Source organism: Tinamus guttatus, unplaced genomic scaffold (genome assembly GCF_059628265.1).
Source record: "Tinamus guttatus ecotype Peru unplaced genomic scaffold, ASM5962826v1 Tinamus_guttatus_pri_ptg000045l, whole genome shotgun sequence".
Classification (NCBI taxonomy): domain Eukaryota; kingdom Metazoa; phylum Chordata; class Aves; order Tinamiformes; family Tinamidae; genus Tinamus; species Tinamus guttatus.
Window position 1 is genome coordinate 3,577,768 of NW_028288579.1, and position 16,701 is coordinate 3,594,468.

Genomic DNA, 16,701 nt, shown 5'->3' on the forward strand with positions numbered 1-16,701 from the left:
AGACGTTAGCAAATAGCATCACTGTCCGTTATCGCGTTGGGCCTCTCGTTCGGGGCTATGGTTTCTCCTTGCAAATAAATTGTTGTAGTGATGTTTGGAAAGCAAACACAAAGTAACAAGCAAAGAAGATAAAGTACCTATTGCTACAATCCTCTTTTTAATCCAAAGTGAACCAATTCTTAAAACAACTTTGCAGTTCTTAGTTAACACTACCATATACATTTATGCATGGCGCACTGAGCTGCTACCAGTTAGGTGATGAATAACACTCAGCACTGTACATTTCCACTGAGAATCTTGGAAATGGATTTTGTAATGGTACCTGCAGACCCTCCCCCTTCACACCTTGCTCGTGTGAGAACTGAGAAACTCAGGGATCAGCCCATCTTGCCATGGGGTCTCCAATGCCTGGACCAAAGCGCCCAGACCCTGCCTTGGTCATTGCTAAAAATGACTTTTCTGGTATCGCTGCAGATCCCCGGGGTGGTGCCGGCACCTGTATCCGAGTGCCGCTGGAAATGAGAAGAGCTGGGAATGAATCCAACCAGCTGCATCTCAGTCCTGCTCCCGGTGCCCCGGCGTGCCCTCCTTCTCCTAATGACTCCCTTGTTTTGACTAGGCAACTTAGCGTAATATCTTCTGAGGGAGGAGAATGTCCCAACAAAATGTCAACGAGACGAAGAGTCTGTGAGAAGAAGCCAGCAGAGCCTCCAGTGCCAAAAAAAAATCACAATGAGAAACTTATCCAGGCAGAAAGCTCTGAAACAGGAAGGGTATGTGGGTTGTTTGTTTGTTTGTGGGTTTGTTTTTTTGTGGGTTTTTTTTGTTTGTTTTTTGTTTTTGTTTTTGTTTTTTACTTTTATCCTTTCTTTTACATTTTTATCCATTTTGAAAAAAATCGTTTTTGTTTCTACATTCAGGCCAGTCCTGTGAAATGTGTTGTTTAACGTGTGACTGTGGGTTTTAGCCATTAATCCGGTGGCTGTTGATCCTTCAAATCTGGGCTTTTGGCAGGGATTTCTGCACCTGGCAAGGGCTCTACACGTGGGAGGTGGAGGGGAGAAATCCCTCCCTGCTCCTGCCAGTCCCAGCTCCTCCCCTTAGTTAGGCCTGTTCAAGTAACCCTGAGCTGGACAGTCCGACTTCTCTCTTCAGCACCTGTTATTGACCCTTTGCTGTTATTTGATCAGCCTCTTTTCTTGTTATCTGGCAGTCTTAAACAAAAACAACAAAGAAAAATACCCACAGAGTACAATGAATTTTAATGAATACTATTCATTAAAATGAATTAAAAGAGAGCATGCAGGACAGTTTCTAAGCTGTTTGAGCTTGGGCAGATGAACTGCTCTCTGTGCTATATTACAACTTGGGTGCTTTTGAGCTTAGCAGTTCCTCTGCTGGCGACTTTTTATTTTTCTCTTGTTCTCTCTGAGCTTATAATTAAGTCATACAAATCATCGGTGGTGTGTGACTTTGCAGGTAAAGCTAGCGGTGTTCTGGCAATACATGAAGGCGGTGAGCCCTGTCGTATCTCTAGTTATATGTTTCCTCTACTGCTGCCAAAATGCTGCTGCTATTGGGGCCAACGTGTGGCTCAGTGACTGGACCAACGAGCCGGTGGTAAATGGCACTCAGCTCAACACAACCATGCGGATTGGAGTCTATGCTGCCTTGGGCCTCTTGCAAGGTAAGACCAGCTAAAATAATAATGTCTTCATGTTTTGCAGGAAAATTCATCGGGAAAACTGTGGCAGTAGTTGCTAATGGCTCCAAATGACTTCAAAAATCTTATTCCTAGCAAGCAGGAGGCAGTAGATGGCAATAGGTGGGAAGGAAACTTGAGATGCCTGTTGGAACAAAACCAAGAAAACCTGGGTGCAGAAAAGGCAGCCGGGTTGGAGTCAAGTTGCAACAGCAGGTGTTCGTGGAGGCTTGCAGAAAGCAGAGGGAAGATGAGCATCAGGCTCTTGTGTACAGCGTGGTGAAATCCTGCAGGAATTATTGCTCTATGGTAGGCAGCAGTGACCACCGTGCCATGGTGCTACTGGGCATGGTAGTAGAGGGGTGGACAAGGGTATGGTAAAGAGAAGAAAGGCTTGAGCATGATGGAAGGTGCTGAAAGTCAAACACAAGCAAACCTCATTTCCTTGACTTGCTGCTTAACATGTCTCTTCTCCTGATAGGCATCTTAGTGCTCATCTCCTCTTTCACTCTGGCCATGGGAGGCATTAAGGCAGCCCGGACGCTCCACGCTGGCCTCCTGGAGAACAAATTTCACACGCCCCAGTCCTTCTACGACACCACTCCAACCGGCCGCATCATCAACCGCTTCTCAAAGGACATCTACGTGATCGACGAAGTGATCCCACCAACCATAATGATGTTCCTGGGAACCTTCTTCACCTCTTTATCAACGATGATTGTGATTATAGCAAGTACTCCCCTCTTTGCTGTGGTTATAGTTCCTCTTGCACTTCTGTACTTCTTTGTTCAGGTAAGTGGAAAACTGATGATTACTGATGACTGTTACGCCACTGTTCTTGTTGCTTTTCAAGGGAAAAAAATAAACTTTGATGGAAATTTGAAATACCTGAAATAATTACCTGCTTATTTAAACAAAGCATTTACTTTGCTCAGAGAAATGTGCTGCGGTATGTGGTCATGAAATAAATAAGCCTTCTTTTTTTTTTTCCTTTTGATTTTAAGTAGTAGCAAGTAAGCCTAGTACTAGAGATAGAATTATAGTGAACTTAAATATGCAAACTGTGTCTGTATTTGACATACTGACAAGGTTTTAAGGTGGAGAGGACTTAAAACATTGAAAATAACTAGCATCAATTTTATTGACTTTAAGCAAAGAAAGCTTATGTAGATTGAGACCTGTTGATGGAGATACAGACTCATTTAATTTTCTTGGAAATTGAGCTTGAGGTTGCTACAAATGCATTCATTGTGTTATCTAAATTTAAAGCACTGTAGGTGAATTCAGTTTGCAGTCTATGGAAATTGCCCTTGTCCAATACTCTATTTTGAAAAGAAACAAAGGTAACCTCACTTGAAATACTTCCTAACTATAAAGAATATTTTGAAGGGTTGAAGTGCATTGGCAGCAATCTCTTTTGAACTCTTAATCTAAAAATTACTACACCGTAAATTGAAAGGAGAAAATATCTCCCGTTGCTCATCCATCTTCTCGCCCCGAACGGCAGCGGTTCTACGTGGCGACCTCCCGCCAGCTCAAGCGCCTGGAGTCCGTGAGCAGATCCCCCATCTACTCGCACTTCTCGGAAACCATCACCGGGGCCAGCGTCATCAGAGCCTACGGCAGAGAGAAGTCCTTCGTAGCCATCAGTGATCTAAAAGTGGACGAAAACCAGAAGAGTTACTATCCTGGCATTGTATCAAACAGGTAAAAAAGGCATAAAACTTTTTTGTTTTCACTTAAATAAGCTTTTGTTTGCAACAGCCATTTACCACTATGCTTATATCTGTCCTTTTTTTTTTTTTTTTTTTTTTTTGATCAGGTGGCTGGGCATTCGGGTTGAATTTGTGGGGAACTGTGTTGTCCTTTTTGCTGCCCTCTTTGCTGTGATTGGTAAAAACAGCCTCAACGCTGGCCTAGTAGGACTTTCGGTGTCATATGCGTTGCAGGTATGTGTTACAGCTGTCAGCTTTACAGAGAGGCATATGCTTCTTTACACGAGCACCTCAGGGTCCACAGGCTTCTTGTCCCAGGATCCTTATCAGTGTCAGTACAAAGATAATTATTCCGTTTGTAGTTTCAGTATGAATTCTCTCTCTTAACGTACCGCAGCAGTCCCTTCAATTTGCACCCTCCCCCCTATTTTTTAATCTGCTGTTTCTCTGAGGGCAGTATTTTGTTCTGTGTCTTCTCCAGGTGACGATGTCTCTGAACTGGATGGTCCGTATGACTTCTGATCTTGAAACCAACATTGTGGCTGTTGAAAGAATAAAAGAGTATTCAGAAACCGAAACAGAGGTCAGCTGCCAAGCATCAAGCTTGGTCACCAACAAGCATGGCATAATTTTGACATGCATATTTACATTATCTTTCTTTAGACACTTGTGAGGCAGTTCCTGCTCCGAGAATGTAACCATCTAACCCACACAAATGTCACATACTAAACTGCAATCTGTGCTATCACAGCTCCAAAATATTACTGCTGCCAGGCTGTCTCGCCTTAGCATCTCATTTTCTGCTCGTGTGAGTGCTTGTAGCACGGCAGAGATGATTCTCATCGCTGCGATGTTGCCCACGACGTGTGTGAAGTGTGTTTGATGCACAGCCCTAGCTGTGTGGATGGTGCCGTGATCCTGCTCGTGAGCACAGCTGCAGCTCGGTTATCAAGCTGTGCACACATCGTCAGCAGGGTTTCTGTTTAATCAGCTTAGCCCTTGGCTCCCAGGAGAGAAGAACATCTCCAGGAACACTGCACTGTCTCATCCGGAAAAATCATCCATGTGTCTTCCTTTGCTGCCACATACATTTTAATGCATCAGATAGAGCTGTGCTGGAAAATCTGCTGCTTTCAGGACATGTTGGCTTTTACTAGTCCTGTTGTACAGGAGACTAACAATTGGGAAATGGGGGAAATCCAAGGAGACCTGCAGTGTTCTGGAGATCAAATGTTTGATCTACAAGAGAAAAGGAAATCAGGCAAGATGCACAATACTTGTTACAAGGCAGAGCTTGAGCTGGCATGGAACAGGCACTATTCTGTTACAGTTAATGAAAAAATGCTGATTTATATTAGTTGAGGATTTGGCCTTCTGTGCTGAGATTTTTTTTTTTTCTGTAAACTTCACAAAAGAAAATCAAAATGTGTTATGTTTAGCAATCTGCATTTTCTTCCTATTCTTATGAATTTGTTCAATAACTGAGATTTATCAGCCATGTTTCTAGGAGTCGTGAATGTTAATGTCAGCATCCAAGTTTGAATTAATTCTTTTAAGCCTCTGCGTGGCATTTCTGACGACTGTTTTCGCCAGGCTCCGTGGGTGATCGAGGACAAGCGTCCCCCAGCAGACTGGCCGTCCAAGGGCGAGCTGGAGTTTGTGAATTACTCGGTGCGCTACAGGAAAGGCCTGGACCTGGTGCTGCAAGATCTCAACCTCCAAGTGCACGGTGGCGAGAAGGTGGGTTAGCAGCCAAGCGTCGGCTGTGACTTCGTTCATAGAATCATAGAATCATTCGTTCTTGGTCTTCAGTGACAGCCGTTGAGTGGAGGATGGGGAGTACAGGCAAACCTGCCCCAGTGGTGACACCTACTTGAACTGGTGCCACTAGAATCGGCAGTACTGAGCAGAGCGGCACAAATACAACCACACGTAGGTGTGCCGATGTCCTCTAGGCTGGGTGTGGTGGAACCAGTTGCCTGATGCCATCTGGACTTTCCAAGTTGGCATTGGGCAGCAGCAATTGCAATGGTGCTTTCCTCAAGTTATGCAGCAGGGAAAAGAGATTCCAGCTTTTGTTTTTCTCTGGCTTTCCCTGTGAAATTTTTGTTGTGGAATTCTTTGCTTCCTTAACCGGGGAGTTGTCTTTGTGGGAGATTCCCATCTTCATGCCTCAATTGCAAGCACTGGGGTGTTTGTGCTGTTAACAGCACAGTTATCCTGTGAAAGTCCTCCAGTTAAGAGCTGTTATTAAAAGGGCAGGTAATTATCCTTGTGCTACACATACAGGATGGGAACTGCCTTCTGGAACGGAGAGAGGCGTGCTCACCACAACGTCTCAATTGGCCTCTAAAGAGCCTTATCTCTTGCTGTTGAGTGATTGGTCTCCTAATGTGGGTACGTCAGTTAATCACTCAAAATTATGTAGCATGGCTCTGGGCCTAGATACTTATTTATATGCAATATCATTCAAATTATGGGAATGGTAACACCTATACAGTGTAATGTATGATAGGAGCTTATAGGGAAGGATGGTTACATCTCTTTTTAGATCTAGATCTTACACGAAACCTCTCAGAGAAATCCTGGGGTTTGGGTCGAGCTCTTTTTTTAATGGTTGGTTATTTCTTAATGATGTACTTTGTTCTTAATTCTGTAATTCGTTTGCAGATTGGAATTGTTGGCAGAACTGGAGCAGGGAAGTCCTCCATGACACTCTGTCTCTTTAGGATCCTAGAAGCTGTAAAAGGGGAAATTAAAATTGATGGTGTGAAAATTTCAGACATTGGCCTCCACGATCTTCGATCAAAGCTGACAATTATTCCTCAGGTACCTTATGTTTGTCACAGTAAATGAAGGAACTCCAATAGCTTAACAAACACTGTATGTAGCATGTTTTTGCAGTGGGTAAGAGTGGGAGGTGGCCTATCTTCAACACAGTGGACACATCAAAGCAATAGCTCTTATTTTAATATCTGTGCTTAAGACAACTAAAGCATTTGTCTGAAAAAGTCAGTTTTCCTGTCCAGGATCCCGTTCTCTTTTCTGGAACGCTGAGGATGAACCTGGATCCCTTTAATAAGTACTCAGATGAAGAAATATGGAAAGCTCTTGAACTGTCTCACTTGAAGAGGTTTGTCAGCAGTCAGCCCTCCACGTTGGACTATGAATGCTCAGAAGGAGGAGAAAATCTTAGGTGAGGAGTTTTGGGATTAGCAATATACACTGATCTTTCATTCAGCCCTAACAGCAGGTAACACTTGGGTCCCGGCTTACACTGCAGGCTGTGAACACAGACGTTAAAGCTCGTGGAGTGGTGCTGCAATGCCTGTTCTATTAGCTCTAGAGCTGACAGACTGGGCTGTTTGCTAAACACCGTTTTTGCTTTGGTTACTCTGCTCAGTAATCCGCTCTAGCGCACACGGTGCTGAGCAGTGGAAGCCGAGGGGCTGCGGGGCCTCGGCTCGACACCCTGTCTGTGCTTGCAGCGTTGGCCAGAGGCAGCTCGTGTGCCTGGCACGAGCGCTGCTCCGCAAGACCAGGGTCCTGGTCCTGGACGAAGCGACAGCGGCGGTCGACCTGGAGACGGATGATTTTATCCAGATGACGATTCGGACGCAGTTTGAAGACTGCACAGTGCTGACCATAGCGCACAGGCTGAACACAATTATGGATTACACAAGGTAAAAACGATTCCATGGTGCATGTGTACGGGCTCACACATAATCTTAAAACTATCCAGCCCTGGTTTTGCTTTTGTTGGCTTAAAACACAGGTTTTATGTTCATTAATCAGGGCTGTACAAGAGATGCTCTCCAGCTGCTTTAATATCGTGGGGTTATTTTTACCCTGTTGTTACCTTTCCACTAACATTCTGTCATGTTAATTATTTTAAAAGACTGTGCAAGCTCTTTTTGCCCTGGCTTTGTCGTGTTCTGTTTTCAGTTGCAGAGCTGGCAGTCTCACCAGTTTAACTTTTCTGGGAGACTGCGAGTGTTCTGGAGCTTTGAAACAGGCTCCACTTCAGGAATAATGTCTCTCTCCTCTTGCACTTCATCCGCTGAAAATAATTGAGCAAAACAAAGGCAAGGGACAGCTTAGAACAGAACTTGCTTTGTGACTGGAGAAGGACACCACATCTCCTGCAAGGAGTTCTCTGACACATCTTTCTCCCCACCACCACCTTTTGTTTTGCACAGGGTCCTTGTCCTGGACAAAGGAGCCATAGCTGAATTTGATACGCCTGCCAACCTTATAGCATCAAAGGGTATTTTCTACAGTATGGCCAAAGATGCTGGACTAGCATGATAAGAAGACCCCTAGGTGATTTATATATATATATATACACATATATATATATATATTTTACTGACTTGCCACAGAAGTGACTTGTGAATGTACTGTAATTTACAAAACAGTCTTTGTAGTAGACTAAACTTTTGATATGTGAACAAAGTATTTACAACCATAAGGACCAGAAAGTGAATTTTTATATTTTTAAAATATTTTCTATATACATAAAGTATTTTATTAAGTGCTTTTCCCCCCAAAGAATGCCAAACATTCTGCCAGGAAAATGTATGTATCACAAGGCACTATGTACTGTATTCTGGTTTATAATTAGTAAATTATAGCAATGATACAACACATACCTGTTTTGTGAGTCTTCTGTAAAAGATTTCTTCAGTTTTGAAGTGGGAATAGAGGCATGGTTAAGCATTAACTTAGCTAAGAAGTACTGAAGTAGGTGTCACTTCTGAGTGGTTCTAACCTGTTCCTTGCAGTATTTCCCCAGGACGTGGGAGTTGAAGGTGGCCTTTCTAGGCTGGGAGCTATCCCAGGATCTCTGCAACTTCAGGTTCATGACATTCTTCTTCAACAGAGCTTTTGAGAATAACTTATTTAAAACTAAACCTATAGATGTAGCCTAATCTAAATCACTCACTATGCAATTGCTGCCAACTTAGTAGACTACATGTAAGCCTGTAGAGACACGTCCAACACAAAAATGTTACCCTTTTGCTCTCTCTTCTGTATGAATTCACCATGGACAAGTCTCTACTTGAGCTGAACGTGCCTGCTGAGCAGATGCCACTGTCACCTCCTTCAGCACTTACCCACCTGAAATCAAAGGAGACTTGTTTTATAGAAATAAGTATCTATCTTATTGTTATTGATAACCAAGTTGCCTCGGACAAAGTTCCTACACCAGCTACTATGGGAACCTTCCTGGGAAGAAAACATTCCTGTGTTTTTCTTTAAGTAAATTTCTGACACACTTTCAGAAGACAAAAATAATCATTTATTAAGTTTTACAAATGACACATAAATAGAAACAAAAATATGCAGCCAAGCAGTTATTTGAGACTAACGGTTTACATAGCAATGCACCTACTTATGAATTACTGATCAAACACAGTAAGGTAGTGATTACACACTTATCATATTAATTCAAGTTAGCAAGGTTAATAGTATCTTCTGTTTATAAACTGCATAAAATATAAAAATATTTGTCTGAATGCATAGATAGCCATCAGCATCTGTGCACAACAGTCAAGGAAGTCTCAGCCCAAGAGCTGAGCTTTTCTCTGATAGGTCTGACTGCTTGATCCGTAATAATTTGATACCTGCATGGATTAGGCTGGCATTTAGCCAGCTGAAGCCCAAACCATCACTATTACGTATACCAGAAACGGTGCAATAGGAAATCTTATTATTCCATTATTCAGTAGTTTAATACGCCACCAACAATTTGAGATACAGCCACTGACTCCAACTGTGTTTGTCCTCTCATGCTTCAAAAAAAGGGTATTTGGTTGTGACAAAAGGTTCTTACTAGTATTACCTTTAGGAGGCAGAAATTCGGTCTGGTTATTTGCTGCATAATAAATCTGGGCGCTTGCATGGATCTGTGCTTCCCAGTGAACACGGAAGCGCCAGACTCCAAGGCAGGTTGGGAAAGGGCTCCCTCTTGTGTGCTCACTCGGGCTGAAGCTGGATAAATAGTATCCACTGCATGGGAAAGAGAGGATGGATAGCCTGGGGTTCCTCTGCTGTTACTAACCTGTAATACAGGTTACTGTCCTGGCTGCAGGGGAAGTAGCAGTTGTGTCTCCTGTCGCGGTCTCTGGGAAAGGAGAAGAGGTAGTGGTGGACACCAATGCCATCCCGAGAAAGTCTCATGTTCTGCACCCAGAGGGCTAAGAGTTTAAGACGTGGTTCTCTCCTAGCTTTGGTGGCTCCCTGTTTTCTGCAAATCTCACTGACAAGCCCACATACAACATACAGCTACCCTGGGCTGTAAATACCATTAGACAACAAGAAGACAAAAGTCCTTTGGTTGCTGTAGTTCCCGAAGAAACAAACGGGGAAGAGGGGCTCGGGGGAGATAAAGAAATAGAGGGGAAATCAGTCCAGGCTGATATGTTTTTGGCTCTTACACCTAGGACTTCAGTCATCTGATTCATAGCTGTTTAACTGTACTTAAACAGTTATGTTACCAGACTGGATCACTTCTTCAAAAGCTAATGACTTTGTAAATAATAAGATCCTAAGACATTAGATAAAATCTAGCTCACTATTGTCTTAAGTAATATTTTCAATTTATTTATTCCTGGATTTCATAGCAAAGTAGTCTAATTGTCATTTTTTATTAAGAGGAAAAGTGACTTTTCAGTAAGCAACAGTCAAGTGCAAGTCACCAGGAGCGGGCGAATAGGAAATACACTGCATAGAAACATCAAGACTTTAATATCAGCCCAGAACACCCTGGTTTTCTTTTTTCATGGGAAATTTTGAAGTTTCCAGACTGTATTTTTCTCTGGAATGTAGTGCTACATCTTCTAAAAGGAGAACAACTTTATAATATTTGTGCTATAAAAGGGGAAATTAAAGCAGCATTGGAAGAATCTGTTTTCAATACAGTAACAAAAACAGTATTTTAAATTGCACATATCAATACTGTAGTTTGACAGACAACAATCAAAGGACCTATGATTTTGGTTGACAGCATATTTTAGATAATTTTTTTTGTTTTCAACCTGAGAAAAAGGGAAACATGTAAATAGGGATTAAGAAATCATAGGTAATAAGTCACTTAGGAATATTAAAACTAGACAGTTTTGTGCTTCTTCCACAGATTTAAACCCCTCTGTATTTTTTTCCTACTACATAACAGATGATGCAAAATACATGATCTGAAAGGTGAACATGCCAATAGTAATGGAGTCAATACAAATATTCAATGAGTTTTGTGGCAGGTTCTTTAGCATGAGTTTTCTCTGCTATGTTATAGCAAATTATTAGAACAGTTGAAAATAAGCCTTTCCCTGAGAGCTTCTATAACTCTACAATATTTTAATTTTTTTAAGGAAGAGAGTGCTGCATTAACAGATTGTTCTATCAGTACTTTCTTTGCATAAGCTATTTTCATATCAGACTAGTTGCTACTAGGCTGTAACTGTGCATAACATCTTTAGTTTATTTCAAGGTTAACAAAATAGATCTTTTTCACATCATTAGCCCTTATAGATAATATGTTTCAAACACATAATTTTAAAAGGAGAGATACAAATATTTTGTTTTATTCTTCTTTAAACAATTAGTATGTCAGTTCTGATGCTTTCTTGTTATAACCACCCCGTTCAGAAAGTGTTGGAACTCTGAAAAGTAAGTTTTTGTCGCTTACTGTTAGAACAAGCTCCAGTTCTTGGAAATCCTGTAGCCGTGCAACATCTTTGTCCTTTAAATAAATACAGTAAGTTGTTAAATGATAAAACATGATTGATTTTGCAGAGGCAAATTGAAGTAATAGGCTGATGCTAACATACATTATGTATAGTATACATGACAATTCTTTACAGTAAACTGGGAAGTAAACATCCTGTTGCATATTATATTTATTTGGGCATCTTATTCAGCTATTCAAGTCTATTTTTAAGGAATGCAGTACTTGACAGTGAGTGCAAATGATTTGTCGCTTGTAAAAATCTACTGCATCCTCTTTAGAAAACCCATGAGTACACACTCTTCTGAGCCCCCATCCCTTTTTCTTTTTTTCTGTCTGTTGGTAATTTTTAAAAAGTCAGAAATTAATTATTGGTATCGACTCAGGAAGGTCCTGCACGCACCTTCCTCTAGAGCAGCCCCTAAATGCCACCCTTGAGCTGGGCTAGGCAGGGTCCTCAGAGAGCAAAGGAGAAACCCTCCCAGTGGGGGCTCAGCACTTTGCTGCCAGGCAGCATTAAGTAGAATAACTTCCATGTCATCTCGGGGACTAGTAAGTGTCTTGCAATCCTACCATAAGAATCTGAAGAAATTAATGCTGGAGATAAAGAGGGTTTTGAGCAATTGCTCACTAAATTGGCAAGTTACAGAACTGCTTATTTTCTTCCACTTCTTGCCTAACAAAGAATAAGTCTTGATATATTCAATGAAGATGCAGTACAGAGACATCTATTAACTTAGCACTAATCAGATTAGCTGCACCATCTGACGCCAACAGTGCTTGGCAGGGATTTGGCACTGAACTCTTTCAGTGGTGCCTCAGTAAAACAGGTCAGCAGGTCCCGGGTTTCTGGGTGCTGCACACGGAAATGTCACTGCCCTGAAAAGACACTTACCTTGGCAGACTTCTGAGAATATTTTTGAAACTGTTTCCTAGAGTCAAGCTGCTTCTAAAAGAACTGCATGTAGTCCTTACTGAACTAGAAAGGCTCACTTGACTCCTGTAAGGCTATTAAACATTGATGACAGATGACAATGGCACTGCATTGAATTTCACAGTGTAATACAGAACCACATATAAATTGGTCTTGATGCCAAATGCTTATGAAAGGAAATGCGGGAGAAACTTTTTTTATATGGAAGAAAAACCTTAAGTATTAGAAGTCTAAGGAGTTCCTTAGGGACTGCTCAGCTGCCCCGTTCCCAGTGACTAATCATGGCACAGTTAGAATGAATGAGAATTAAAAGAAATCAGTGACTAGTCAACGAACAGTTTCTGTAAACACTGCAGTCAAGTGTTACAGAAGCGTGGCCAGAACATTACCTATCCTCAAGGAATCTGAAACACTTCAAAAAAAGAACAATACTATATTGAGTGCATGGGGTCATGCACAGCTCAACCTCAAAATGAAAAATAAACAAGCGGGTCCAGCCAACTGCATGACTCCCCTCCAGCATTTCTCTAAGACAGTGAGCATTGTTTAAAAAAAACTAATACTGTCACTTTTTTTGGTGGCCTGAGAATATGGTGATTGAGCACCAAACTATTCCTTTTATTAGTAAGCTACAAATCTTTTTTAAAAGTTGCTGAATGTAAAAAATATGAGCTCTTACCTTTCTTAGCACTGTATTTGGCAGTTTTCTGATCTTCTCTACGTGTTCAGGGTTAACGCCCAGCTCACAACAACTCACCCGGAGCAGTTCTTTATAGGTCAGTTCTTGTCTGTCCAGTTCAATTTCAATGAAGTCATTTTCTCTAAGGCTAAGGTTTTGTATTCTAACTTTAAGCACCAGTTCTATTAGAAATAAATAAAAAAGTACATAATATGCAGATGTATAAAAGCATTGAAAATAATATCTTCATAATAATTTCAGAGTATTTCTAGTTTCTATTAATGCTTCTTGTATCATTTGTAACAATAGAAGAATCCTCAGAGTAATTCAACCTGGACTCATATGACTGAGTTTTTCATTAGACTGACTTTTAACATACATAAAAAAGTCATCACTAATCTAATTCAGTGTGTGTATGTATATATGAATCTTTGGAAAAGAACTCATCTTACTGAATTTAAACTAACCTTGAAGCAGATCACATTCATTACCACTATTCTCAGCAATTCAATATTACTTTTGCTGCTTTTTTCATTTTTTTGGTGATCACCCAACTATGATTCAAATGGATTCTCTTAACCTCTCTTTGCTAAATCACAGCATCAGAATGGTTTTTATTTCAACAATAAAGTCCTGAACCAAAACAGAAATTCCATTTTTTTCCCTATGTGAGCAGGCAGAATATTTACCAGAAGAAATGGCAGATCATAATTATAATAGTTCCATATCCAGATCTTACTGCAGACAGCTTTCTTGAGATTATCCCTTGAGCTCACTGATGATTTACATTCTGCATCTGAGGTCCACTACTTACAGTATAAAACAAATAAAACAGTATACTTCAAATACAAAACAAAAATGTATTTGAAGTACACTATTTAAAGTATACTATTTAAAAATGTATTTGAAGTATACTGTTTAGAGAATTTGATCACCCTGGTGTTACATGGTTTTATAGCATGTGAGACAAATAGAAAATGTTTTCACTAATATTCTAATACCAGTTCCAGCAGAAACAGGCTGTCTCTTTTCAACTGCCTGAATGCCTAACAGCTGAGCACCTCGAAGTATGATAAATATGTATAACACTGACTGTGCTCTGTTTTTGCTGTCCAAGATGACAGCAGTTCTAAGAATAGTGAGTTTTACTGTTACCTTGCATATTAAGTGGAAAAGCTCCCGTGAAGAAGACCGGCTGAAATGTCGGCACGGGCCTGGGACAGAAGCCGTTCTGCTGCTGAGGGGCGGCCGGTTTTGATCCAACGGGAGAAGGGGAACTCCTGCTCCAAGACACGGGTGTCTGGTACACCGGGCCGTTCTGACTGACGGGTTTTGGGCACGGTGGTGCGGTACAGCCGCCAGGCAGCGACGACCTGTCTCCGTTACTGACCACCTCCGGGGCAGCGTTTTGCCACGGGGACGATGCACAAGGGCACGTTGCCACGCGAGGTGAGGAGCAGGGAGAGCTGCCGTCGCGCAGCTCCGAGGGCGAGACGCTGCCGTTCACCGAGGCGCCTGGAATACTGTTGTTGCTCATGGTGTTGTAGACATACGGGAACGGTGGGTTAGCCAGGTAGTTCGGGATGATTGGCAAATCGGAATCTTTCGTTAAGTCTGGGAGTTCATCATCTTCCACTGTAAAACAAACAAATAATAAAAAAAAGACAATAATATTCTCCAAGATTGGCTTTACGGAAAAAAAAAAAAAACAGTTATTGCATTGGACAAATTATGGGTTTTTTTAGGAGGGGGGTATAAGCATCACAGCGTGAATCAAGTGGCTCTACACCATTTTTCTACAGCGAAGAACTGTGCTCAGGTGTTGCAGAAACAAAATCAGAAACAAAACAGGCAAGAGAATACAAAAGGGAAGAAAGAGGCAATTTTTATCATATTTCAACCTGCTTCTCACCTCTATCAGCAAAGCCTGCTCCACTCCACCAAGTGCAACACATGATAAAAACACTCTACCATTGTACTTCATCGAGCTGCTGCTCTAGAATGCTCATTTTAGACACTCAACACAGTGTCTAAATGCCACAAAACACCAGGAAAAATAGGTAGTGGTCATATACTGCAGCTTATAGAAACTTGAGAGATTTTCCTCCATTTGCTCCTTCTGAAAATATCAAGCTGCATCTATCTGTGATTGTTTTTTTCAAAATAAAGCTTCTTCATACTTTTTCCAAGCTTAGAAAAACAGTTTGTTTGCCCAAATATATGGGTTTTTTTTTTGGTAATCCTCTTTTTCTAAATTGTGATTTCTCACTAAATAAAAACACTTTAGAGATCAAGTCTTGCCAAAAAAAATCACAGTGTCATCACACACAAAATAATGCAGCAGCATAATTGCACTAAACAGTCTTTTCCTGTATTTTTTTTTAATTTTATACCATGTGAGCAATAGCTTTACCTCCCAGCATCTTCCGAATCTCCCTCTTGGACGTTAGCTGGACGGGCCGCTCTCCTTTCCTCGTGAGGATCTCCTTGTCGGCCCCCGAACGCAGCAGGTAGGACACCACTTGAGCGTGATTTCTTTTGCATGCCCAGTGCAAGCAAGTCCTGCACACAGAAAATGTGAATGCCCTTTGAAATAGTCATTTATGGCACACAAACTTCAATCATTCCCACTGCATTTTGGGAGAACAAGATTTAATGTCTGTCTAGCATTAAAAAAGTTTTTAATAGCTATGTGGTCCTTGCAAATGTGCTCCATTTTTGGAGCCTGCAGTGACACCTGCTGATCTACTTTTCCTTTGCACTAATGCTCTTGATATTGTTACCATGGCAGTATTTTTCAAGATATTTTTATTTTTTCACATATTAGGCTATTAGCTTTTATTGAAAATAAACTTCAAATACTTTTGTGTGTATGTAAGCTAATATACTGCTTCTTGTAGATACTTTTTTCTTTGTGAACTATTGAAAGCTTCAGTGGGACTCTGCACACGTGCAAAATTCAAGGGTTTTCCAGCAATGTCAGTTCTACAAGCAAACCTTAGTAACAGTGAAGATCTTTTTACTGCCATAGTAAAAAATGACTAGATTATAATTTCTGAAAATAATTGTGTTTTCATCCATCAATGCTAGTTTTCTAGCATGCTGTTTCTTCCATGAATGCTAGTTTCAGATACAAGCTTACTTTGATGGCAAGCAGCTGTTTCTCTTGCACATGAACATAATTTACTATCTTATGACTCACTTTTAGTGAGTTAATACAACCTGTGATTTTACTCACAAGTTGAACCTAAATTTGCAAGGTTTGATGCTGCTGCAAACTACTAGTACAGTTCTTATCTTTAAAGTAACAGTTTCTCTCCTGATTTTATTTGTTACATTTTGAATTAAAAACCTCAAGCACGGTACTGTGTGGTGAATGCACAGTGAATTATGGAAAACAGTCTCCAAAAATACCTGACGTTCCCTGCAGCTCCTGCTTCGAACAGTAAAATGTGCACGTGTATTCTGTGCCTGTGTGTGTGTAGATGTAATACACAGCTTCACTTGTGCAAATGTCTATAAGAGAGAGAACTTGGCTTTAGTGTTGCCAGGTGGTATTTGAATGAGATGTCAAAATCAAAAGTGTTCCGGGTATAACACTGAAACAGCCTGCAAGTTGCCTGCCAAAAAACTAAAAGTCGTTTTAGAATCTGATTTAAATGTTAACCCAAAATAAGTCTGGTTATAAATTAACATATCTTGGCAAGCCGCGGTGTATTTTTGTGAGAGCTCCTTTACGGCGCTGTCTGAGGCTGCCAACACTCCCTTTAGGAAGAACAAACAGCAGCGCAGGAGGGCGCGGGGCCCACGGGGCTCTTACCAGCCGTTGATGTCATTCTGGGAGTTCAGGTCTACCCCCAGCTCCACGAGCCGCCGCACCTCGTCCGCGTCCCCGAGCGCCGCCGCCTCGCGCAGCCGCTCCGCCAGCTCCCGCTCCTCCGCCAT

The 16,701-nt window shown here is 41.4% G+C and overlaps 2 protein-coding genes across 2 annotated transcripts in view; one reads left to right on the forward strand and one right to left on the reverse strand.

Moving 5' to 3' along the window:
• The window catches only part of ABCC3 (ATP binding cassette subfamily C member 3), a 41,818-nt gene extending 33,756 nt beyond the window's left edge, over positions 1 to 8,062 (forward strand). Inside the window, exons 21-31 of the mRNA XM_088538184.1 lie at positions 620 to 773; positions 1,480 to 1,687; positions 2,184 to 2,494; positions 3,210 to 3,409; positions 3,525 to 3,651; positions 3,899 to 4,000; positions 5,011 to 5,157; positions 6,088 to 6,246; positions 6,447 to 6,613; positions 6,906 to 7,100; positions 7,617 to 8,062. Of these exons, the coding sequence (XP_088394310.1) occupies positions 620 to 773; positions 1,480 to 1,687; positions 2,184 to 2,494; positions 3,210 to 3,409; positions 3,525 to 3,651; positions 3,899 to 4,000; positions 5,011 to 5,157; positions 6,088 to 6,246; positions 6,447 to 6,613; positions 6,906 to 7,100; positions 7,617 to 7,725 (1,879 nt within the window). The 3' untranslated portion in view covers positions 7,726 to 8,062. The remainder of the gene's footprint in view (positions 1 to 619; positions 774 to 1,479; positions 1,688 to 2,183; positions 2,495 to 3,209; positions 3,410 to 3,524; positions 3,652 to 3,898; positions 4,001 to 5,010; positions 5,158 to 6,087; positions 6,247 to 6,446; positions 6,614 to 6,905; positions 7,101 to 7,616) is intronic.
• Positions 8,063 to 10,150: 2,088 nt separating this feature from the next.
• Positions 10,151 to 16,701, reverse strand: LOC104568740 (ankyrin repeat domain-containing protein 40). Its single transcript, XM_010215637.2, has 5 exons — positions 16,577 to 16,701; positions 15,170 to 15,318; positions 13,912 to 14,391; positions 12,757 to 12,938; positions 10,151 to 11,158 (listed from the first exon to the last, which is right to left on the reverse strand). Exons 1-5 carry the CDS (start codon positions 16,699 to 16,701, stop codon positions 11,018 to 11,020), a joined length of 1,077 nt encoding a protein of 358 aa, XP_010213939.2. The 3' UTR covers positions 10,151 to 11,017.